The 25624-nt window shown below is 37.3% G+C and overlaps 6 protein-coding genes across 7 annotated transcripts; 2 read left to right on the forward strand and 4 right to left on the reverse strand.

The window, feature by feature from the left end:
- Positions 1-381: 381 nt before the first annotated feature.
- Positions 382-2237, reverse strand: LOC119984290 (heme-binding protein 2-like). Its single transcript, XM_038828154.1, has 2 exons — positions 1784-2237; positions 382-1047 (listed from the first exon to the last, which is right to left on the reverse strand). Exons 1-2 carry the CDS (start codon positions 1984-1986, stop codon positions 618-620), a joined length of 633 nt encoding a protein of 210 aa, XP_038684082.1. The 5' UTR covers positions 1987-2237; the 3' UTR covers positions 382-617.
- Positions 2238-2571: 334 nt separating this feature from the next.
- LOC119984291 (phosphatidylinositol transfer protein CSR1-like) lies at positions 2572-6352 on the reverse strand. Of its 2 annotated transcripts, none has more exons than XM_038828157.1 (6): positions 5707-6346; positions 5005-5157; positions 4628-4774; positions 4084-4236; positions 3859-3981; positions 2572-2765 (listed from the first exon to the last, which is right to left on the reverse strand). In XM_038828157.1, the coding sequence occupies exons 1-6, from the start codon at positions 5833-5835 to the stop codon at positions 2688-2690; spliced, it is 783 nt and encodes a 260-aa protein (XP_038684085.1). In that variant the 5' UTR covers positions 5836-6346; the 3' UTR covers positions 2572-2687. The 2 variants fall into 2 exon arrangements, with proteins under 2 accessions (XP_038684085.1, XP_038684083.1); XM_038828155.1 differs by lacking the exon at positions 2572-2765 and adding an exon at positions 3206-3627 and having other exon boundaries at positions 5707-6352.
- A 344-nt stretch (positions 6353-6696) lies between these two features.
- LOC119983962 (plant UBX domain-containing protein 10-like) lies at positions 6697-8237 on the reverse strand. Its single transcript, XM_038827704.1, has 4 exons — positions 7692-8237; positions 7398-7604; positions 7156-7311; positions 6697-7051 (listed from the first exon to the last, which is right to left on the reverse strand). The coding sequence occupies exons 1-4, from the start codon at positions 8235-8237 to the stop codon at positions 6824-6826; spliced, it is 1137 nt and encodes a 378-aa protein (XP_038683632.1). The 3' UTR covers positions 6697-6823.
- Positions 8238-11332: 3095 nt separating this feature from the next.
- Positions 11333-14344, forward strand: LOC119983843. The gene is made up of 7 exons (XM_038827569.1): positions 11333-12039; positions 12164-12250; positions 12384-12599; positions 12758-12922; positions 13003-13056; positions 13153-13299; positions 13791-14344. The coding sequence occupies exons 1-7, from the start codon at positions 11668-11670 to the stop codon at positions 14166-14168; spliced, it is 1419 nt and encodes a 472-aa protein (XP_038683497.1). The 5' UTR covers positions 11333-11667; the 3' UTR covers positions 14169-14344.
- A 964-nt stretch (positions 14345-15308) lies between these two features.
- LOC119984896 (2-oxoglutarate and iron-dependent oxygenase JMJD4) lies at positions 15309-20264 on the reverse strand. The gene is given in 10 exon segments (XM_038829047.1): positions 15309-16158; positions 16937-17048; positions 17177-17233; positions 17786-17866; positions 17957-18026; positions 18131-18248; positions 18402-18564; positions 18875-19036; positions 19115-19966; positions 20041-20264. Coding segments are annotated over 9 exon segments (1455 nt in total). The 5' UTR covers positions 19325-19966; positions 20041-20264; the 3' UTR covers positions 15309-15676.
- Positions 20265-22357: 2093 nt separating this feature from the next.
- On the forward strand, positions 22358-24927 carry LOC119983721 (disease resistance protein RPM1-like). The gene has a single exon (XM_038827429.1). The coding sequence runs from the start codon at positions 22757-22759 to the stop codon at positions 24740-24742; it is 1986 nt and encodes a 661-aa protein (XP_038683357.1). The 5' UTR covers positions 22358-22756; the 3' UTR covers positions 24743-24927.
- The last annotated feature ends 697 nt before the right edge of the window (positions 24928-25624 follow it).

Raw genomic sequence — 25624 nt, forward strand, 5'->3', positions numbered from 1 at the left:
TTTAGTACGACACGTGGGAGTTCATGGGCCGAGCCCACCGGACTGTGAGTTTCAAGTAGGCTGTAGGAGTAGCAATATAAAATTGGTTCTGGATCGATTTCAAGTAAGATAACACCATGTCTTTATGAAATATTTTCATGTCCGACTCTACCTCGAATTAGATTTTGGAAGTACTTCGTTTACCGAATTCGAATTAGTTTAAATCCGAATAAACAAATCGAATAAGATTTATGTTTTTGAACCCGAACCCGATTTTAAACCGAATACAAATTTTATGTTTAGACCCGAATTTCGGATATATAACTTATATCCAAACTTAGTTTTAGTTTAATTTGATTCGGACAAACTCTGCCACCCCTAATTTCAAGAAGCATTAGTTTATTTGACTGAAACTTAAATTTTATTCCAAAACTACAGAAGACATTATTTATGTGCTGTACATGGAAGTAAAACTCAAAAGCACAGTGAGAATGACCATCTATTTTACAGACTATCATATTATATATATATATATATATACAGATAGGCAGATTAAGATACAACAATACTGTCTTGCTTCCTTCCTCTTGCACAAATAAGCAGAAAGCCTAACATATGTCCTCTGATGGTGCAATACTTTAGTACGTAGCCACCCCACCGGATTCATCAATATCAAACCAGACTTCATTTAGACGGTCAAAAAACTGAAACGGGGAATCATATTGTGCAATTGAGTACGCATCACTACTATCAGAAGTAGCATTTGCCCATGGTGAACTGCTCAAGCTGAATGCAAGTTTCTCTGCCTCTCTCACAATGTTATCATCTTTTGCAAATCCAGAAAACTTCCTGACAGCAACGCAGCGACTGTCCCATGTGTATTGTTTCAGTTTCAGTTCAGGGAGCGGGACTGGTGGGTTGGCTTGGAACTTCTCAGGCAGGTAGAATCTAACAAAATAAGCTGATGAGTGAAGGGGCCCAGCTCCGGGGACTATGCTTGTCAACACAGGAGCTGTCATCGGAATGCGAGAGAAATTGAGATTGGCCCCTTCGATGTACTGAAACAACCTGTAGATAGATCAACACAAATATATTGTGAATACAAATTGGGTTGTTAACATGAAAACAAACATTGTGTTTTTTTTTTAAGTATTGAACGCGAACAAGAATGAGGTGAGAAGACCTGCATTTCAGGTCTATTACGAATGGTGGTTCAGTAGAATGATATATTGAAACAGAAACTGTTATTGTGCCTCATGACACTCTTCCATTGCTCTCAAAGGTTTCAATACCATAGCATACCTTCCTGATACTTATAACTTCAAGCTTAAAATTTCATCCACTAATCCATTGTTTCTGTAAATTTAATCTTCTGTACTTCAATTTCCCAATTCCTCTTTCAACAACCAATGAGACAGCTGACATAACTCTCAAATTTTACATGCAACAAGTAAAATTCATCATGAAGCATAATTTTCATATATAACCTAAACTCCAATTTACATATGGAAACTATCAGCAACTAAATTCTTTTCAAACACAATGAAATTAAACAAACATGAAACAGTCTAGCAGGCTTGTAATCGAACTTCAAAATAATCAACTAAACAGAGGCTTTTAATCATCCATCAACTGTAAAACACCCAAATGAACACGAACTACCGCTCCTAAACCAAGAGAGGTAAGATAGCAAAACAGGGGAAAATCGATTCGTTTGGTTGACGAGTACGTGAGGATTATCTTTACATGTGCTCAGCGATTTTTGCTAAAGAAGGGAAACAAAGTTAGGGTACGTGAGGATCACCTGTGGAAGCCAAACAAAGTGGCCTTTTGGAAAGAGAGCTCACGAACAGGGGCAGAGATCCACTTAGATTCCCTGTAAAGCCTGACCTCAAAATCTGATTCCTTGTGAACCACCGTATACTGAGGCGACTCGATCGCCTCGCATGTAGCCACCACGAACAACAGATTCACCGCTGCAATCACTAGCAACTTCGCCCTCTCCATCTCTCCTCCCTCTCTCTATCTCTCTCAACTGTTTTGACTTCCTACTTGAGTCTGACGCAGAGAACCGAACAAATTCAAGAAAACAGAGGATCATAAATTGACACTTTTGTCCCCCATTTTGCCGCTGTACATCGAGGTCGCTATCTGCGTGGACAGAAAATTGAGCCAACACGGAAGGCACCAAACTTGGGCATTTCTTGCGAGGGATTCGGGTTCGGGAAGGTTCCTAATTTGGATTCTGGGTACAAAGACAAGGCTTCACAACTCTGATGGTAAACTTTAATAATATCCCTATATTTATTAAAACACTCCGTCAACTTATTTTTATTAGGATAATCGACTTAAGTTGAGATTTTTTTAATAATATCCCTATATGACTAAGGTTTACCATTCAGATTATGTGCTATCACATGGGCCTGGCCCATCACAATGAAACCAAGTCTAAATTCGACAGTTGGCCAGGCCCAACCTTACAGCCCAGAAACGATTCATATCCAACATGCGGACCTCAGTAAGGCAGTATATCATCTCCCTTTGCCCCACTTGTCACATAGCCACAGAGGAGAACAAGACGACAACACAGCGGGGGAAAATAGTAAATACTAAAATACCCAATTTAGCATTCGTGTGAAAATTTTCTACATACAGATAATTGTAAACTGCATCAGCTGAGATATTTAAACAGCTAAATAGTAACTGCATTAAGATCTAAAGTTTGCAGGAATAGTAGCTTCTGTGAAATATTCCTTCCTAACATCTTCCACTGAGCAAAATTTCACCTAACAAAACAAGTAAACAATTCAAATGAGTAACAATACATGGAAGGAAGGGAGGATCATTGTGGCACACATACCCTAAGGCCTAAACACCAACACACCTCCAACTTATATCTCTAATCGCTTTGATCAATATGCAAATCCAAATACCATAGTTCAATAAGCATATCTAAACTAAATACAATATTAGATTAAACAAGATGAGTTTGCCATATTAGATTAAACAAGACAACTAAATTAACCATCAAAGTTCCCTTAGTGAACAGCAAGTGCCAATATTTAACCTATACATAAATGAAACTGACTAGACACCTAGACGGATGAACTGAATCATATTGAATCACCAGTTTTCCAAATTTTGCAAAATCTGCATTTTAGAGTTGATGCTTCCCCAACCCCCACCTGTCAGGCGTATAGAGGAATTAACAAAACAACCAATGACAAACCAGCCAACAAACAATAGTCCATGGTAGTGTTCATGGCACTTCTTTGATATAAAAGAGTTTTAAGACACTTCTTTGATACACTGTAGTCATTTTCATGTCAGCAAATTTTGATATAGAACAGTTAAGACTCAACTTTCAGGAGGGTTTTTCAATTCCTCCAGAAATTGAGGAGGAATGCAAAGGATGTTCATAAACATTATGAGCAGACTCTGGGAGGAAGATGGTATGCGTGTGAAGAAATATTAGCATAGTTGGAGATGTTTTCAGGAGACTGCATAGGGACAAGCTATGCATAAACATATCCTCCATCTTGCTCAAACAAATAGCTCAATACAAGAGTTGAATTCCTCCACCCCAGTTTCTTGCTCTTCATCCAATGGTAACAAAAACATCTCCCCAATCTTGCACATATAAGATAACTAAAAAAAAGGTAACTCTATTAAGCTAATTATATCCATAAAATTATAGATGATTGTCAAACAGAAACCTACCAATTACAAACAAAAACTAAGTTAAAATTGAAATGCAAAGTGTAGAATGCGGCATAAGGTGCATTTTATGGCCAAAATTATCTTCGAAAGTTAAATTGTCTGAAAACGTACATGAGTACACTCCCCGATAAGTATGTTAAGGATAGCAGTGTTACATACCAAAGAAGCATATGATTTTAACAATGGCTTGGCGAGCAGCCAAATTGGCTCGAATATGAAAGGAGCTTCCACAAAGAGGACATCACCCAACCGCTTCGGATAGTAAGAGTATAATACATCAAACTGCAAAATATTAGTCGTAAGCAACCTGAAAAATGTGTGATACATATCAGAGGCAACCATGAGCTGAAGTATTTTATCAAATGGCCATAACAGTAAGATTACCATAAAAGTTATGAAGTTAAGATCTGCATTCTCAGTGCCAAAGCCCCGGAGATCAACTATTGCTAGCATTTCTTCTTTCCCATCTGGAAGCTTGCTCAATGCCTTCTCAATCAAAAATACACATAGCTTCTCATTCTCAACAGGATCATGCACCTGTTTTATGGTCATCACTAAGTTTCTTGTCACGAGTTTAAATTTTCTAAGGTTGCTGTGCAGGAGATTCAAAAAAGTAGGAACTAAGTTAATAGCATACATGCTTCAGTCCCTTCGCTGCAACCAAGTCAGAAAATCAGTAAGACTGGCAAGAGGTATGTTCAGGTATGGCACTACACTTTGTCTTAGTCCATTCAATAATTTAAAAATAAAATAAAATAAAAACTCCAAAAATATTCAATTAAACTTTTTCCTCTTTTATTCAATATTTTAAGTAATTATGTTGATATATTCAGTATTTTTGTAGAATATGACCAAATTAGAAAAATAAAAACAATTTCTACCAGCAACAATTTAGGCATATAAAAGGATGTTCTGCTTCAAAACTTACAGCAGGAAAGTGCTTGGATGCTACTACTATGAGCACAGGTCTGCCATTGACATCAAGAAACTCATGCACAAAGGCTTTTCCAGTTTCAGCAATATTTTTCACTGACTCTTCAGACAATTTAGATACTCCGAATCCGCGACGCCATTTCTACCATGTTAAAAGGAAACACAGATGTTTTTGTTCCATGAACTCTCAGATCATGGTTACACCACCAAACCTAATCCATCCCTCATATTTCAATTTTCATACACAAACAGAATTTTGCACATATGAAGTACCAAAAGGACAAAGGGGGTTCTCCGCTCCACATGAGTCTACTTACATGCATATGTATAAATAACATATCAATTAAGCAAACATATCATAGTTGAGGATACAATTGCTTTAGCCAATTTTGCCGTAGCATCCTCAACAGAGAATTTCCTGTCCTTCAAAAACCAATATATCATATCTTCATCATCCCTTCCATTTTTTCCTTGTGGGAGACTATGGTAATCTTTTGCTAGTTTCTCTTTCACTTCAAGAACCAGCTACATGGTTTGAAAACATAAAACCACAAGAATTTTCCATAGTGTTAATAATCCATTAAAAATACAAGAAAATAAAAGAGAGGGGGTAACAAGCATATAAAGGATGCCTGTTGAATGACGACACCGGATTCGAGTTCAACATGGTTTTCTCAATAAGCATAAAATAGCACATTCGTTTCCAAAAAGCAACAGACCACAAGAGAAGGGCTAACTGGGACGAATTAAAGCCTCACACAAAACCTAGAAAGCGTACATACATTTGGCTTTGCTAAACAAATATACAAAATAATAAGCACAATGTCAATTGAACACCAACCATCCTCCACACAGAGACCGATAAATTCAAAATCTAAACATAACAATGGCTCGAAAAGCCTCATAATTCCTCTTTGCTTGGTTGCACAGTTTATTCTGCTTGGCTTCTCAGAAAAACGAAGTAAAAATTGCAGAAAGGGAAGCCATGTACTGCTCAGATACCAACTCGCCACAACATTAACCAATTTCAACAGAAATACCTTAGGTAGAGTAATGTAACAAAGATACAATTACCTTGCGTGAATTATTAGGGTCTAACACACAATTCTGGACCAAGAAATTGCAGTTTCTGATGGGCCATCTCATCGTAGTTGCCGGGATGAAGACGGAGCGGCCGAAAGCGGGACACATGCGCACCGCCATTGCTAAATTGATGCTCTGTTTCCTAATACCAACACGCTATTTTCAATTTCGTGTCCGTTTGGTTCCCGGGAAAGTCCATGCCCCGTCTATTCTTAAGCAGGTAAACAACGTGTCGCGTGTACGTCTTTCCTTGTTCCGACGACAGACGCACTTGCTCGCGCGTGGAAAGAAGTTCATAATTCATGGGCCGGGCCTACTACATGGGCTTCAAGAATTGGGTAATAAAGGCATAAAGCTCGGTCTGATCAGAATACATAATCCCTTTGGAGTATCATATGCATATTTTGTTAAGAATGGTTTGTTTTTTGGGTCATTGCTTACAAATGATATCTTGGTTCAAAACCATTCTCTCTCTGAACTTACCTAAAGAATCTCATCCAAAGTTGGAAGTTCGATTCTAAACTGACACCACTACTTTTCAAATGGTTTGCGCTGGATCTCGTCCCAATCTCTCGAGAGGTTTGCACGTTCTTAGTTGACCCGAGTTTGTGTTTCATTTTTGTGACACCAAATGTCTACAGCTGCATACCCACCATTGTTAAAGACTTAGAGTGTGTTTGGATTGAGGGATTTGGAGGGAAGGGAAAGGAAGGGAAATAGAGTTTCCTTCCAATTCCCTTGTTTGGATAGTTTATTAAAAATTAAGGGGAGGGATTTGAGGGGATTTGGAAGGAAGATTTCATTAAATTTTTGTTAAAATTCTTTCTCTCCAAAATGGAGTCATTTGGAGGGAAGGGATTACTAATTAAGTCATTTGTAAGTTAAATATCTATTTTACCCTTGTACATAATATTTTAACATAAAAATAAGGATAAATTAGTAAATTAAACAAATTTTTCTTCCTTCTTTTTTTTATCTATCCAAACACACTCTTAAAGTACAAATCATGAAGGGGAGGGGGGGAAAGGTTCTATATAGCATATGAAGATCATTTCTTTTCCTATGTTCTGATGATGCATTCCTGTTTGCCAGTCAAAATAAAATGTTCTCATTGAGGCTCTAAGAAGAGGCTTGCTCTGGGATGTAGACCAGCATCCTTGAGAGTCATACCCATCTGATCAACACCATATACTCTTCTGGGGAAGCTTGATATCAATCTGTAGTTTCCAATTCCAGGTAATCCCAGTGAATCAATGTATCTGTAAATTGACTGGACCTTATCTGTGCACAAGAAGCTATGCTCTAGTCTTTCTCCATTCGGAAACCGTACCAATATCTGAAAATCAATTGCATTTCATTTGCTTGTTTTCAGTCAAAACATTCATACAGTCCCATGACATTAATCTATGTGGATATTACAGTTGCAAGATGTTTGGTTACCTGTGCAGTAGCTTGAGGATCCTGAATAGTTTCTCTTCTAATGGCAGCTTCTTTTGCTTTACCATTCTGTTCTGGAACAGAATTGTGCCTAAGCTTCTCATGATTTGCAGTCTTTGAGGCTTGCTTTGATGTGGGTTTTTTGAGTCTTTCCTTCTCCTGTGATGCCGGCACGGTTTTTAAAACTATGGTTAAGACTTACAGCACCAAAGAAAATGAACAAATTGTAGTAGAAACAAACACACCTTGTCAATTGCTAGAGCTGCAAGATAAGCTGCATCTTGTTCTTCCCTCAACTGACGGTCTGCTCTTATTTTCGCCTCCTCCTTCGCTCTCGCTCTTATCATTTCCTCATCTACTTTGGCCTTTCCATTTCCAAATGCCAACCCTTTGTCCTCCAATGTCCTTTGCAGAATCCCCAGAAACTCTGCTGGTGAAATAGGTCCTTCCATCTAACTTGGACAGTAAATAGAAAATTTTGATCAAGTATACAGAATAGACTTGTGTATGTATGCAAGTCCAAATTAAGTAGAACTAACCTGTTGCAGCACTAGCATGCTATTGCCTGGTGCAGGCGCAACGACTGCACAAAACGGGAAGCTCGCAGGCTGCAAAGTTGCAGCCATTTGTAAACCCTCTCCCCTATCAGCAAGTCCACCCCAGGATATAAAATTTGCATCAAGAAACTGAACCACTAGCTCTGAACACAGAGTGTCCTTACAGAAAGAAGGTGTGAAAGGGTATTGCGGGGAGTGGAGGTACACGAACATAAACTTATGATCATCTTCTGCTATCTTCAGCGCTTCCATGAATCGACAAGCGTAGAAGAAAGGATGTGTGGTTCCATATTGTTGCTCAAAATTGGCTAGAAAAGCCCATTCTTCTTGCACAAGTAAGGGCTCTTGTGGATTTTGTAATTGTAAGTTTGATGGAATGAACTGATTTCTTCTCCCTCCCAATCCTATTCGACCTATACCGTGCCCCATTACTCTCGAAAACCCTCCTAGAATGCTACGAGGGAGGTTAACCATCCGACGAACAATCCCATTCCAGGACGGATCACTCCCCCTAATTGCTGATGACATTGCTAATGAGTGTTGTGCTAGACAGTTCTTTCACTGGCTTAAAGACTTGTGCTGTATGTATATGGCTCTATATCTACACTCCCTTGTGATTCTATTGTGATGAAAAATTCTTGACAAAACCCTTCGGACAAGCAAGCAAGACAAGCCTGAAAGATAAATGTTTTTTATGGTTCTTTTTGTTGCATTTTCTTTAACTAAAGTTGCAAAAAGAGAATGAAATATTGGAAGAATGTGAAGATATATGCCTCTTTCTTTTTCATTTCTACAAAGTTCAAAGAGGATTCTTGCGTAATTATCGGATGTTTGTCTAAAAAAGAAGGTAGGAGATTTGCAAAACAGAGAATATTGTGTATGGAGGATCAAATTCTGATTCTACATTATCATTCCAAACTTCAACAATAGTAACATTTTGTTCGCTTTGCGTCAACCCATACTAATTTGAGTCCAGAAAAAGCGCTTGTTACTAGTTTGAAAGTTTGACGTATTATATTCTATACTTCACATCTTCCCATGGGCAATGTGGGACAAGAGACTTAGCCCCATCATCACTCGGTAACTCGCCCAACACCATCAAACTTAACAAGGGTTGTGGCCCTGCCTACAAATTAATGAAGTATCTATCACAGTTCCTTAAGACACTATTGTTTGAGTATCAATGTTTTTTTGACTTCATTGATAGATGTATAGAAGCAAGTCTCTATCATCAAGGTATAATCTCCTATAACATTATAATGACAGCCAGTATGCACAATCTTATAGACTTATAGTTATCCAACTAAGTTACATCTGCATGACTACCAACTAATCAAACCAAATTAAGTAGATAAGCTTGGGAATGGCCTCCATAGCCATCTATTATGAAGACAAAGCAAAGCAAACCTCTCTCTCCCCCCTATCCCTCTTCCCTATAAAGGTTGTGAAAAAAGTAGCTAAAAAGTTGTATTATCATTTGATATATACCATCACATGGTCTCCATATCAAGATCAGATGAAGCATCACCATCTTCATCTTGTAAAGCAGGCACTAAATTGTGGGAGTCTAGCTGCCTTTTAGGACAATGTACCTGTACTATGCAAGAGGACCATCAACAATGGCACCACAAAGGGTCCATGCTTGTTGCTTACTACTTACTACATATGGTAGCCTTAAATCACATATTATTTCCAAAGCTAGAGAATCATATTTGTGGTGACTTTGTAGTAAGTTAAGACGGATGAATTCATGTGATCAGTACCAGTGTATTAGAACCCTAATTGGCACTGCTTTTGAGAAGATGTGTATACAGAAAAATGTATATTAATTCTTTCAAGATATATATATGGTTTGTGGGGTTTGGAATCTATTCCTCTGAGACAACCAACTTTAAAAAGGAGGGCATGCTCGTACTGAAAAATACCTTAACACTCACAGATGCCAGTTGTGTTTAGATGATGAGAGTGACTGTGTTGTGGACCCAAAACTTGTTGAGCAATTTAAATTTGGTGCAGAGGTGGGTGAGTGAGTGAGTGGGAATTTGTTAAAAGAAGAGAAGAAAAAAAAAAAAAAACGTCATAGAATAGTACAAGTAAAGGGAAAGTCTTTCAAAGTGGGAAGCACCCAACATGGCCTCCACAGCCCTAAAAGGAGAAGCTCCTTTGGCTCTTTGTCCTTCCCCAATCTAACCAAATCACTTTCAAGCCCATAAATTTGTTCAGTTTTCTTTACTATAGTTAAGGCAATTTATCAATTACTGTGCAAACATTAGGGCACTTTCATCCCACTATGGACTTTGGTAGTGATAACCATGTTCAGTATAAACAATTCCTTTTGGGTATTCTTAAAGGGAACAGGAGAGAAAAATTCAAACTGGGATCTTATAGGAAAATTGAATGTCAGTTAGGGTATGATCATTGACATGGTTGACCATTACATCATACACAGCTGATCCAGACATCACTGAAAACAACCCACTTGGGTCATTCAATTTCTTGAGCAGTGGCGATCATGATTTAATTCAAGTTTTGGGTTAAAGTAGATTTGGATGAAAATGATAGAAATAATTGTGCTAAGATTTCTGTTCATCAGTCAAAGAACTGTCTATGTGTTCATCATGGTTCAATTCATACTTTATGTACACTATTCTGACACAACAGAATTGCACATGTCAATTTGCTGTGACTTTTCAACATTCTAACTTCAAAGATTACCAAGTGTTTTGGTTGTTGTTTGACAAAGAAGTCTCTTTGGTTGTTAAAAAAGATAGGAGACCTCAATCAGTGCAAATTGTGAAACTGAAGGATGAAAGAGACTTATAATTAGGAGAGAGATGGTGCTAGACTGCTAGAGTGCTAGTGATCCTTCTTTGAGACATGCAAGCATAGCTAAGCAATATAAAGACTTGGACCACTCAAATGGTATATATTGTGGTTACTTGCAAATGAAAAGCAGCCCATGCTACATGGTGTGTAAAAACTCCAAAGGGTTGGTCAGGTTGGTTCCTGATACCATGTAAACCCATTAGTCCTAAATTCGGAATCTCACGCCAACACTTTGGAGCCACACCCTATGTTAAAATGTCAGCACCTTATCTTGATTTCGTATAGAGAAATTCTGAAGATGCAGTGTAGGAATTTACTCCATCCAAGTGGGCTCAAATAACCCTGCCTTGGAGAGGTTAAAAAAGCACTTGGTGTGTAAATTCTCTTCATGGTTACTTTAGGTCTATCAGGAAATGATGAGCAGCACCACTTATTGGGTTTACTCTAAATTGTCAAAAGAAATGGCACAAATTGGAAAGCAAGGTTTTACCATAATCATGAAATCCCTTGAAACATCATGATTACACCAATGACCCACCCATAAATTCTCTTCCGCTTTCATAGTGGTCACAGCACCAACACATAGCTTCTTCTTCTCTTTCCCCCCTCTTGGGACATCAAAGAGTGGCCAGTAAAATTGGGACAATGACAATTCACTGAAAGTAACAGGAATACAAAGCAAAGAAAAAAAATGAGAATTAGAAGGTAAAAGAAAACAAATAAATAATGAATTTGATTCCTTCTTCTCTGGAAATCAAGGAATAGAATATGACACAGAATGAGCACTCACTGGTCCCAATTAAACCCAACTCTCAAAGTTTCAGACTTTGAATTGCAACTCTCTTTTTCCTCATTTTCTGTCTGTTAAATTAAACCCAACTCAATTTTTTTTTGGGTAATAACTGGTTTGACCAGAACCCATTATGGGTAGAGCTTACAAAAGTACTACTCCCCATTTAAAAATGCTGCTCATGCTTTCAGTTTCTCTCTGTGTCAGTATACAAAAACCAGAGAGAGAGAGAGAGAGAGAGAGAGAGAGAGACTCTCTATTGTTTATATTTTGAAAATGTTGAGGAAATGAAGCAGCTGGGGTTGGTTGTTTATTTTGATTGTGCTTCTGTTTTGTATTGATATGAAGAGAGATCCTCTTCAATTGACAAAACCAGTTTGCACTACCCATCACAGAACAAGACAAGAGCTATGTACACAAACAAGTCTTGTTGCAGCAAAACAAACAATTATACAAACACAACAACATTCCTCTAAAATGACTGCTTCCACTAACCACTTTACCTCCCCAATGATGCCTGTTTTTGTTGCTTTCCTTTTTGTTTTTGCTTCCTTTTCTATTTGCCCTGTTGTTCTGTCTCTATCAAGTCCCTCAGATTCCGGTGACCGGGTATTGGTAAACCAGACTTTCAGGCCAGGTAAAGAGCTTCAGAGGATAAAGAGAGCCCAAGCTTTTTTGAAGAAGATCAACAAGCCTGCTGTCGAGACAATTCAGGCATTCTTTCTTTTCAATGATTTTGGTTTCTTTTTTGGGTGGAAGAAAAAAAATAATGGGATTGATTTATCTTGTTGATTCAAAAGATTAGTAATTTTTTTTTATCTGCTGTTGTGTTTTTCAGAGCCCTGATGGTGATGTGATTGATTGTGTGTTATCCCATCAACAACCTGCCTTTGACCATCCTGAGCTTAGAGGACAGAAACCATTGGTAATTTATCTGTTTGTTTCTCCTCAAACTAATATTTTCTGGGAAATTTTTTTCGAATTTTCTATAGGAGATTCAATGCTGATGTGCCAGTTAGAATTCATTACAAGTAAATATTGAAGACGATGCTTTGTAGGATCCACCAGAAAGACCGGAAGGCCTCAGTTACACAACAGAGACAGAAGCAGAGGTGTTTCAGCAATGGAGAGATTCAGGTGAATCATGCCCAGAAGGAACAGTCCCAATCAGGAGAACCACAGAGAAGGATATTCTAAGAGCAAGTTCCATAAAAAGATTTGGCAGGAAACTAAGAAGCCATGTAAAAAGAGACTCCTCAGGCACTGGTCATGAGGTCAGTATTTGCCTTCATTTGCACATATCAAATTGAACCCAGATCCTGCTAATCTCTTTTGTGCCTAAATTTCTGATGAAATGGTTTCTATGAACAGGCAATGAAATGGACTATAGTTTTGTGCGTTATTAAGTTCTGGGTACTTTGTGATGTTGCAGCATGCAGTGGTGTTTGTAAATGGTGATCAATATTATGGAGCAAAAGCAAACATAAACATCTGGGCTCCTCGCGTAACCAATGCATACGAATTCAGCTTATCACAAGTATGGCTCATCTCTGGATCATTTGGTAATGATCTTAACACCATTGAAGCTGGTTGGCAGGCAAGTGTTTTATGCTTCTTCTTCCCTAAATCCAAATCACTTAAATTAAAGTTTTTGTTGATTAAAAATATGACTTTCAGGTCAGTCCAGAGCTCTACGGAGACAACTATCCAAGATTTTTCACTTATTGGACTGTAAGTGTTAGGATTTTGATTTCTTTAGAGTAACTGTAACTTCTAAGAGCTATTCCTGATTGGCATATATATATATATATATATACACTTTCACAGACTGATGCTTACCAAGCAACTGGGTGCTACAATTTACTCTGCTCAGGCTTTGTGCAAACCAATAACAAGATTGCCATTGGATCTGCAATATCTCCAAGGTCCACTTACAATGGCAGACAGTTTGATATAGGGCTTATGGTTTGGAAGGTGAGTGAAGCAGAGCCTTATCAATTAAGCAAATGACACATTTGCTTATTGCTTGTCTTTCCTAATCTGATTATTAAAAAGAAAGATTCTCCTCTCTTTTCCTTCCAATGATGGTTCCTTAACTTTTCTATTCCACATCTTCTTCACTAAAATACCATCTTTAATAATTTGACTCCAACCAACTTTCAATGCCTCAAAATTGGACGGGACTCCACAGTAGGATACTCTACAGTTTTCTGCAGTTTCAATCAGGGTCGTTAAGTATGTGTACTAAAGATTAAAAAAAGAAACAGACTAGGCCCCACAGTGATAAACATAATCGACCCCTGATTGAAACTGCAACGACTTTCACTGCAGGGGCCCTTAACTCGCCTCAAATATACATTATTTTTAAATTCCCATTTTGTTTAGCTGTAATTAGCACTTGATGGCACCCATTCATTATGTCTGCCATTCAAATAGTACTAACCCTACAGAAATCATGTGTGCAGGATCCAAAGCATGGACATTGGTGGCTCCAGTTCGGATCAGGGCTGCTGGTAGGGTATTGGCCTGCAAATTTGTTTACTCACTTAAGAAACCATGCAAGCATGGTACAGTTTGGAGGAGAAATTGTGAACTCAAGATCTTCAGGGTACCATACCTCCACCCAAATGGGTAGTGGCCATTTTGCAGTGGAAGGGTTTGGAAAAGCTTCCTATTTTAGGAATTTGCAGGTTGTGGATTGGGACAATAGTTTGCTTCCATTGACAAATCTACATCTCTTGGCGGATCATTCCAATTGTTATGATATTAGACAAGGGAGAAACAATGTTTGGGGAACTTACTTTTACTATGGAGGCCCTGGAAGGAATGTAAGATGTCCTTAAGAAATATGGCATAGAATACAGAGCAAAATAATTTTTTTTCTTTTTCCTTTTTGGGTTTTATTTTTTGGGTCAATAGAAGTTATCCAAGTCCTTTCTCTACAGGTAATTCATAGAAGTTTGAGAGCCATGTAAATCATTGAAATTGTTAATAAATTAAATGGGTTTGGTTTGTTGTATGTTTTTCTTTTGGTGTATTCATCCCCGTTACGACCATTTGGGTGTATGGACTTGACTTACGACCGTTTGGGTGTATGGACTTGACTTGAGAGATCCTAAGTTCGATTCTATATAGGTAGTATTCATGTTTGGGTATGGACTTGAGAGATCCTAAGTTCGATTCTATATAGGTAGTATTCATGTGGAGGATGATAAGAAAGACAAAAATTTGAAAATAAATGCTACAGACATGGTCAATTGAACCATCTTTGCATTATAATGAGTCCAAACAAGCATCACAGCTTTCAGTAGAAAAAATAATATAAAGTCGGACAAAGAATCTCAGTGGGCACTGCAATCAAATAATAAATAAATTTATAATAAAATGCTGTCAACCCAACACAAATAACTGAAACAAGCTTGCTTCCAAAACCAGGTTTGTGTATTTTTTAAGTATATAAAAGAACTTGCAAGTGTTGTTTTGTCATGTGCTATCACTAACAAATCTCACTCACAACTCATCTTTCATCATCAGGGGCTCACTGGCAAAAATAGCAAAACAAATGGCAAAACAATGTTGATTCCTATGTGGGTGCCAAATAAAGGAAAAAATTTACAAAAATGCTTGCATTAGAACAGGGACATTGAAGGTTTACTCAAGGATGGAATGTTTTATTGTGAAAGTAGCATGACATGACTTAAAGCTGGAAAAAAAAGAAAGAAAGATGCTTTAGCACAAAAAGGAAAGAAACTTGCAGTCTCCAGGACCAAGTAGGAAAAGCAAAAGATGTATAAAAGCTGGTCTTTCATGTGTCTTCTTAACAGGACTGCATAATTAAAGTGAAGATACTAAAATCTTCCACTTTTGTTTACTAGAGCAGAATGTCATTGAACTAAGAACATACAACAAACTTAATAAAAATGTTCACCGGCTAAATCATTGAGGAAAGTAAAATCGGGATACAATGAATGATACAGAGAAAGGATAAAAACATTTAAGTTTTATTTAACTTCAGGATAAAGATTTGAATACGTACAGATCAGTTTTACGTTGCTGGGTTTCCAGCCAGCTAGCAAGCCAAGAGCTTCATTCTGAAAACTTAAGCAAGCGAATGTCCTTATTGGTAGTGAACTCAACACGCAGTATAATTTCCACTTCCAGCAGATCTATGATCTAGAATTAACTTAGCGCAAAGGGGGCGAATATTCACATCAAACAAATTTTTAATCACCACTTCATGGAGACCAATAATACCGGAACGAGCCCAGAACGATGACGTTCCTTATGCTGATCCTTGAAAATGAAAAGACACTGAAAGCCCATTGAAGGAGGAAGATGTTTGGTCAAAAGTTTAACTCTGACAAAGTGGAAAGGTATCATCCAATTCATGCAGCAGAATGGATCCCTTGCTGCAATTACCACTGAGCTTTACAACAGCATAGTCCATAAATTTAACAAGATCTTCAGGGTTACATATACAGTAATTAAATTCCCCAAAATCAACCAAAGCATTCCTTGGATAACCAATCAAGTTCTGTTCCTCATGTATCATCCCATATGTTCTGGAGAGATCCATCGACATTTCAAGAAACAAAGGATCATCAAGAGTTTTCCTCACATCCAAGCACAAACTATCATTTCCAGCCAAGACGCCCACAGATTTCATCCTCGATGCAATCTTCCGGATATATACAAGGTTCAAAACAAAAGTATGAACCACAGGGGGTAAATTCCATACTGAATCAGAGTAGGCCTCAGGAAGATTGTAGAGTTGGAACGTGTTGGCTAAGAAGAATCGCGTCAAGAAGATAAAGAAATCATAAAAATTCATCCCTGTTGAAAAATGACCCATCAGTAAATCATATGCATTTGTACATCATATACGCCAGTTAAAAATTCACACATATATGATATATGCTTTTGATAACATATCAATTCGGCAATGGTTCCTTCATTATAGCTGGCAACAGCGCATTTCATATAAGAGTTCATTGTGAGCTAAACTACACAATCGCATTTCTTCAGATCCATCCTAATCATTTTATCCTGTATAACGTAAAAGTTTGGTTGTCATTATTATTGTTATTATATTTTTGGATTTAGTAACTGATCCACCCCAACCCATCTGCTAGTGTAATTATAACTTATAAGGCATGAGATTGAAACTTTAGCTGGGGTGTTGAGTATCGTTGCACTGATTTCTAAGCATTCACATAATTTGTGCAGTGTAGCTACACAAACAAGAATGTCATATCATCAAATTTAAAGATTTCAACTTTGCTACAAAACCAACTTTAACAATCTACTCACAAGATATGCTACGACGAGAAAACAAGCAACGATGGATCCATATTCCATACAGCACAAAAAAGTACACAAATAAGTGATAACACAAACATAAAATCTATCTGTCATATCACTATTTTGATTCATGTTTAAAAATAAAAATAAAAATAAAAATAAAACGTCTTCATTAAATGTTAAATTTTGACCAATCAAGTTATGATCAGAATGTTTTTTTTAGTTTGTAAACTCAGTATCAGTGTGTGCATGCAAAAAAATGGTTCTGGGTGTCGGCAATCACTGAAATGTGCTATAGCTTAAGATATACCTGTGTTAGCTGCAAGATTGCGTTGGCAGAGTCCCTCAAAATCATCACAGATATCCCTGATGTCCTCTATATATTCTTTGGCCTCGTTGTAGTCTCTTAAAAGCAAATCCCACTAAAAGGAAAAAAGAAAGAAAAAAAATAACAAATGCTTCAATATCCCCTAAAGTACTGGCTTCCCCAGTTCAATTTAATAGATTAACTTTCCTCACTGAAACTACATGGCTCTGGAGCAGCTCTTACCACCCAAGAAAGGTTATAACCATTGAACCAATTATGGTTAATTGATACTGTATCTTCCTGAAAACATTACAACATTTCATAGTTAGCAAAAGACAGAAATAGTCATAAAAGATGCTGCTTCTACTAAAAATCACATGTGATTAACAAAGGAATACATGCAAAAAAAATTGTGACTAATCTGGCAACGAAGGAAACAAAGTAATAACACATTAGCCGCTCCCCCTTCCCTCAAACCAAATATAAAAGAATAAAAAAAAAGTTCCAATTTATGTGGAAAAAAGGAAACAAAACAAAATAGCATGAACTCATTATATGACTCAATACGTGATTGTCACACCATGACACTATTGCATAGTCTTCTACAGGATCAAAATTCTCAGATGAAAATCAAGATGGTTTACCCAAATTTCTAACCAGTAGCAAGGGCGGGTAAAGATGTTATGTGGGCATGTGTCAAAATATACCAAAAAAACTCAACGCAGTTATTATTGTGGTATTCATAACACTAGCTTCCTCAAAACTGCTAAAAATAATGTGATTCCAGAATACCATATGAATGAACCATTACCCAACGACAGGAAAAAAAATAGAAAAAGGAATGTAAGATACCAGATTATGAACTTGATGAAACCATCCACTAGGCACAAAAATAATTTCACCACGCTCTTGAGTGCATTCCAACCAGATAGCCTGCAAAAGTGACATGAACATACCCAAAAAAACATAAAGAAAAGTAGAGGTGCATATTGAATAGAATTTTAAAAGTAAACTTGAATGTACCTTCTTAAAACCAGGGAATTTTGTTTCGCTTACATCGTCAAATATATTATATACATGGCTCTTCATATTTCTGAATCAAAGTAAAAATATGATAAAAGTATGATTATCCAACTTCCATTTCACAACAGAGTTTGTTTTAGCAATGAATAATGTATGACAAGTCAAAAGGAATACCTGTCAAACACAAGGTGGCTTTGAGATGGAGATAAAAGAAGCCATTTCTTCTTGCCACACACATTTGCAGATCAACTGTAAGACCTGAAAACATCAGCATGAAGAGGAGTCCAAGAACCTGTACAAAAGAATTGCACGTAATTAATGTCTTTTGAGCCAAACATTCAAACCAAACAAAAGGGCATTAACGTATTTCCCATGAACAAAGTAAAAATGAGACCGTATCCACTTCTAAGAAAAGATAAGAGTTAAATCAAATCTATAATCTAACCTTTCTTTCCCATATAAACAAAACGATAGTCAGAGCAACTAATATCGTTATTCTCTTGGTAAGTGTCAGGATCCTTATGCAAACGATGATGGTCGAGATAAAGGTTGAGCCAATCATCACAAAAGAACAGCGGAGTTCTGTATGCTATATATTCTGGGTACTCCTGAGACGAAGATTGAGAATAAGTGAACAGGTAAGACAATTGAGCCACCAATGTCCTAAAATATGCACCTTAGACACACGAGTGCTACAGATGAAATATCCAAGTTGACGTCTTTGACATAATAATCATTAGCTTCATACAGTACAGGAATTGGACAACAAAAGAAGGCCAAGTTTGCAATGGATATTGGAAGCTTGAGGAAAGCAACAATGTAATCAAGTCGCAGTGATAAAACAGCTCTGAAATTGTGGTAATTGTGCAAAATACAGAGGCAGGGGAAAACTATGAAATGAAGGAGAAAGCACAGCACCTTCACAAAATGCCAGTCCTTCAAATACAGCACCGATTTGCCATTACCCTCCCGATCACTGCCTTCACGCACAGAACCCTCAAGCCAATGCTCAACAAACTCCGAAACAGACATCTCTACTCTCTTTTGATCCGTGAATTCTTTGTTATTGCAATCTGCAACCTACAAGTCACAAAATATCACATAACTTGGCAAAAGTAGAATACAATCATATGCATCAAAAGTCGAAGAGGTAAACACCTGCACTCTGGATTTGCCAAAATTAGTGGATACGAACTGAAGATCGGGCTTGCCATCGTCGGTGACCCAATCTTTACAAGCAAGCCAATCGTCCATGAGTCCCGTAAGAACCACAGGCTGGTTCTTCGCTAAGTACTTGTCAACAAACTCTCCGTAGGTAAACTCTTTCCCGTTCAACTTCTCTATGTGCCCTCCGATTTCGATTCCCATTATTGTTGCTTTCTCTTCTTGTTCGTCCCAGACACAGAGCTCGATCGATAATTTAGGGTTTTAACGAGAGGTGCTGGGTGATAAAGCAAATTTGGTGTTTCGTAGTTCTCGCGGCTAGAATTATTGAAAAGAACGCGCTTTTAAAGTATGATTTGTAAATATATTGCCATGAAAACAAAATCGATTACAAGTAATTATGACACAAAATTTCCAATTGGGGATTTAGGGTTAGGGTTTTTCTGTTTGTCTGACTGTGAAACTCACTAATTTTGACATAATAATGATTACGTTTACAGCGAATAATGGTTACATTTGTCGGTTCTAGTCCTCTACGCCTCACACTCGACTCAGAGTAATCTCTCAATCAAGCATTCTCAACACTCCCTGTTTCTCTGCAATTCTTCAACACCAGTTTCGCCGCTCCCTTTCTTTCAAAAGTGTGCGAGGAAATGGCAATCTTTACTTTGTGGAGTGTTCTCTTTCTGTCCCTCGCGCTGAACTCGGGACTGCTGCTAAGGCTCTCACAGGAGCCTCACTACCACGAGGGCCTCAAAACATGTTCAGAGGACTCGATTGGCCGTCTCTCCGGTGACCGTTCCCAGAGAAACTGAAACTGCCACCATCGAGACTTCCAGCCTCAGCCTGGTAAAACAATCAAAATTAACAACGTAATTAAGTAAATTTTCAAAAGAAAATATTATAAACTCAGTAATTACCCTGCCGGATTACGACCCCACATGCTGAAATTAGGATGTAACGTTCGAAGAGAGAATGTTTCCACAAATGCTTGATTTGGGGAAAACGATGTAGAATTCTTCCATTTCCATCCTTCTTCTTGCTGTTGTGAAGCAATCTTATGTTATATGAAAGCTTTGAGAAGCAGCTCAAGTGTTAAGAAGATGAAATCTTTGATGATTCTACAGGGATAGGGAGTCGCTATTTATAGAAAAGGTTGAATGATACCATCAATGACAACAATTGTATTAGACCAACAATTAGAGATGTAATTAAATAGTATTTGAGAATCACTTTAAGTGCTAGAAATACTTAATAGGTAAACAAAAAAAAAACAAAAAATTCGTAATGAAAATTGAAAGAGTTCACGTGAATTTTGCAAAGGATTGTCAGAAGAAAAACTTAAAATTTTTATGTGACGTTGTGTTTTAGGGTGTGTTCGATATATTTAAGTAGTACGAAACAAGAATTTGTAACGAAAATTGAAGAGTTCACGTGAACTTTGTTAAGAATTGTCAGAAAGTTAATGTTTAGGGTTTGTTTGATATGTTTATTTAATACAAAAAAGAAAATTGTTACGAAAACTGAAGAGTTCACGTGAATTTTGTTAAGAATTTCGAAAACATCAAATTTTACGTGACGTAATGTTTATGTCTATCTGGTATGTTTAATTAATACGAAAACAAAAATTTATAACGAGAACTGAACAGTTCACGTGAACTTTGTTAAGCATTGTCAGAAATTTAATATTTAAGTTTTGTTTGATATGTTTATTTAATACGAAAAGAAAAATTTGTAACAAAAACTGAAGAGTTCACGTGAACTATGCTAAGAATTTTGAAAACATCAAGTTTTATGTGACGTAACGGTTAGGTATGTATGATAAATATGAAAACAACTTATAAAAAAATTGAAGGGTTCACGTGAACTTTGCTAAGAACTGTTAGAAAGTTAATCTTTAGGGTTTGTTTGATATATTTATTTAATGCGACAAAAAAAAATTCATGAAAACTGAAGAGCTCACGTGAACTTTGCTAAGAATTTTGAAAACATAAAATTGTATGTACGTAATGTTTAGGTCTGTTTGGTATATTTAATTAATATGAAAATAAAAATTTGTCATGAAAATTGAAGAGTTCACGTGAACTCTGCTAAGAATTGTCAGAAAGTTCATGTTTAGGGTTTGTTTGTGATATGTTTATTTAATATCAAACCAAAAATTTGTCACGAAAATTGAAGAGTTCAGGTGAACTTTGCTAAGAATTTTAAAAACATAAAGTTTTATGTGACGTAATGTTTAGGTCTGTTTGGTATGTTTAATTAATATGAAAACAAAAATTTATAACGAAAACTAAAGAATTGTCAGAAAATTCATATTTAGGGTTTGTTTGATATGTTTATTTAATACCAAAACAAAAATTTGTCACGAAAACTAAAGAGTTCACGTGAATTTTGCTAAGAATTGTAGAAAGTTAATGTTTAGGATTTGTTTGGTATGTTTAATTAATACTAAAACAAAAATTTATAACAAAAAATGAAGGGTTCACGTGAACTTTATTAAAAATTGTCAAAAAGTTGAAAACATGAATGTTTTATATGATGTAAAGTCCTATATCTGTTTGACATGTTCATCTAACACGAAAAACAAAAAATTGTAACGAAAATCGAAAGACTTCACATGAACTTTGCTAAGAATTGTCAGAACTCGAAAACCAAAAGTTTTACGTGACGTAATGTTTTGATATATTTATTTTCTTTGTATTTTCTGAATACTCCAGAAGAGTGTTCGTACAAATTTTCGCATCTCTAGACGGTTTACTGAATCTTCACCCAAAACACCGCCTCGATGGCTTTGTCATCTGCTATCTTTCGGTGATGAGATGTTGTATTAACCCCACAAAAAAAAAAATTTTAAAAAAAAATCCATCGAAGTTCTTGATGTTAACTAATGCTTACTCGGTATTCTACTTCTTCATCACAGTCCTACAAGTCAAGAGTCTCCTTTTCATTCCTCCAAAACCAAGGCCTTAGAGCAATTGCAATGGGAACAATTTGCTGGGCCAGCAAAAATCAAGATTGGGTCTCATCTCTATTACATAAAAAGTCAAGCCAAACACGTATCTCAATACAACCACATCAACAAAACACATCTTTCAATATAGCCACATCAGCAAAATACAAATTCCTAGACATTTTTCCTTCCCACCCAACATGGAGGCCAACAAATTTCCATTCCCTCCATGTTGTCCACAATAAAACTACTCCAAAACACAATTTTTCAATACAACCACACCAGCAAAACACATCTCCCAATACAGCCACATCAGCAAAACACAAAACCCAATACAACCACATCAGCAAAACACAAAACCTCATACATATTTGTTGACCCAGACAAAATAACACCATTGCAAGTGCTCTTACAGGCCGAACAAACCAGACTCTGCAGGCATATGCTCTGAAGTTTCTATGGACATTTTGTGAATGTGCCAAGAACTTGTTTATAAAGAAAGAAATAAACAAGTATTAAGGTCTTCTTCAGTCGATGCCCACTATCATCAAAAACTCAAACTGGACAAATAACATCGATAATGCTTATCACTATGAATTTGACTTACTCAAGAGTTCTTACCCTTATAATGTACCTCAACTTCTTCTCCTTTGAGAAAACCCACCTCTCTGATTTGATTTCCGAGGATGGAAGAGGCAATGGTGAAGTTTTTCATACAGAGATTGGAATCTCTACTAGTTCAGGAGACTGAAACTTTCCTTCTACTTGAAGATCAAATAGCACGGCTAACAGGCAGATGCAAGGAGATTGCATTGTTTACTGAAGATGTAAGCAGAACAGGAGGTGATGCTGCCATCCTTAGTTGGGCAACTGAGCTTGGAGATCTGATTTTTGACTTGGAAAATAGCATTGATGAATTCATGATTCAGATGGATCAGCAACAGAAAAACATGTCTGATACATCAGGGCTTACCGATGGCTTCAGAGCTCAACTGCAGCATATCGAAGGCCGTCTCCTTCAAAATTCACAAAGGATGAATGACCTCAAACTTCGACCTGAAAATGAAGGCGCGAAGGAAGACAATAGCATTAGCTCACAAGGAATGGAGGAAGGTGAAGCATCATCTTCTTTTCCTTTTAAATCAAGTTTTACTAGTCTACAATATTACCTCAAGTATTGTTTGATGTACTGTTGCATCTTCCCTGCAAATTACTGGATATCAAGAGGAAGATTGGTCCGGTTATTTGTAGCTGAGGGTCTGGTGCAAGATAAGGCAGGAGAAGTCATGGAAGATGTAGCTGGAGAATATATAAACCAATTGGTCAACAAGGGAATGCTTCAGGTTAAGGATGAAGAAGCAGACACTGGGATGAAACTCATGGTGCCTTCTACGCATCGCGAATTCCTTCTAAATGAAAAACTCATTTTTGCAGTTACCAATCCAGACTCTAGTCTCCCAAATACTGCTCGCCGTGTTTCAATCTATGCAGACATTGAAAAGTTAACTCACAACTTAAAAAATCTTCGACCACGATCTTTGTATTTGTTTGGAAATCAAGGCCCTTCTGATGGTAATTGGTTGAATTTTCAATGGGCAAAATTTTTGCGAGTGCTAGATCTTGAAGAAAGCCGAATAAAACGCTTAGCAGATGAAATAGGAGACCTGACCCACATGACCTATCTTGGCTTGAAAGGAACTGACATCTGCGAGCTTCCACCAGCAATTGGCAATTTACAATATCTACAAACCTTGGACATCAGAAGGTGCAGGAACTTCACAGAATTATCTGCCGAAGTCCTGAAACTTGCAAGACTGAGACACCTCAAAATGTTCAAAACATTCAATGTGGGAGGGATAAAGCCACCGGCGGGGTTAGGTAGATGGAAAAACCTCTTGACACTCACTGGAATACACACTGGTGACACTGTGGCAACAGAATTAGGTGACTTGATTCAGCTCAGGAGGCTGGGAGTGATGGATGTGGCTGAAGAGGACGCCAATGAGCTATTTGCCTCCATTATGAAGATGCAGGGTCTTCTGAGCTTGTCACTTGAAGCAAAACATTCTTTCAACCCACAGAGACTTGTCCTCTTGGAGTCATTCTCACCTCCATCATTTATTAGGAAACTTCGCCTGGGGGGTCACCTAGAGAAGATCCCAAGCTGGTTTGGCTTGATGGATAAGCTTACAAACCTACGATTAGGTTTCTCTCATCTGTCTGAAAATCCGGCATCTGTGCTCCAGCTTCTACCAAATTTGAGAAAATTGAACCTGTGGCATGCTTATGACGCAAAGCAGTTAGGGAAAGAATTTTGCAGGGCTGGTGGATTTCCAAAGCTCGAGGTTCTAATGATTGCTTCTAATGTTCTGGAGGAATGGACTGAGCTTGAAGAGGGAGCACTACCAAGCTTACAATTCCTCCACTTGCATAACTGCTTGCAACTGCGGATGCTCCCCGAAGGTCTGCAAAATGTGACTACACTGAAAAGGTTGAATTTGATACCTTTGCTCGATGATCACATGGAGAGGTTGAAACCTGATGGAGGGGAGGAAAATTACAAGATCAAAAACATTCAGACCATATCATTCATTCCTATGTCTGCGCTGGAAAATTTAACGAGAGGTGGCGAATCACGCTGCACCCAGCAGCCTACGGTTGATGAAGTTTGAAGAACCGATATTATGTGTCCTGCAGAAAGATTGCGTTAATCTAAGATGCATTACATATGAAGTGGATCTAATAAACTTCATTTCTTGCATGTTGCGAGTGTGCATGTATCTAATTACTTGTGTTTTCATTTGTATGTCATTTTTCGTCTATATTGACTGTTATACTCTACTGGAAATATAACTTTGCCTGACTTATAGAGTATTTTAAGGACTAAAAAATAGAGGATACAAAATACTTTCTTAATATATCTATTTTGATAAAAAAAAATCTCAAGGTATGACCTACAGGTGAGCATGCATTTTGTGTCTAAATTAATGTCCCAAAAAATTAGAGTTACCATAAAACGACATGTCCCAACCTTCATTGTGTTTCGATAATGACTTGTTAATGAAACCAACAAATTAAAAGGGACCCGAACTTAAATGGTGATCTTTTGACATCTAATAAAACTGAAGGGTTTACCTCGTAGGAATACTTTGTTGCCAATATGTGGTGTGAAGAGTATTTCACAAGCATCATTCAATGATCAATAGTAATAGCCACCAATCCAGCAGACCCCAGGAACTTTCCTTAGTCCTTCATCTGTCATATTATCTCCCAACTGCTTCACATCATTCCATCTCCCATCACCAGCATATATATTCGAAAGCCTAACCCTATAAGCTCCCTTTTTTGGCTCATTGTCAAAAATCTGCTGGGCTACAATTTCTGCCAGCTCAGAATTCCCATACACATCATAACATGATAAAAGCACTCCCAGATGCCAGAGTCCACAGGTTTGGGCAAAGACAGGACAAGATCAATGCCTCTTCCAACTTTCCATCCATACCAAGAAGTTTAACCATGAAAACATAATGCTCAGTTCTAGCTCGGATGCAGAA

This window comes from Tripterygium wilfordii, chromosome 18 (genome assembly GCF_013401445.1).
Source record: "Tripterygium wilfordii isolate XIE 37 chromosome 18, ASM1340144v1, whole genome shotgun sequence".
NCBI lineage: Eukaryota > Viridiplantae > Streptophyta > Magnoliopsida > Celastrales > Celastraceae > Tripterygium > Tripterygium wilfordii.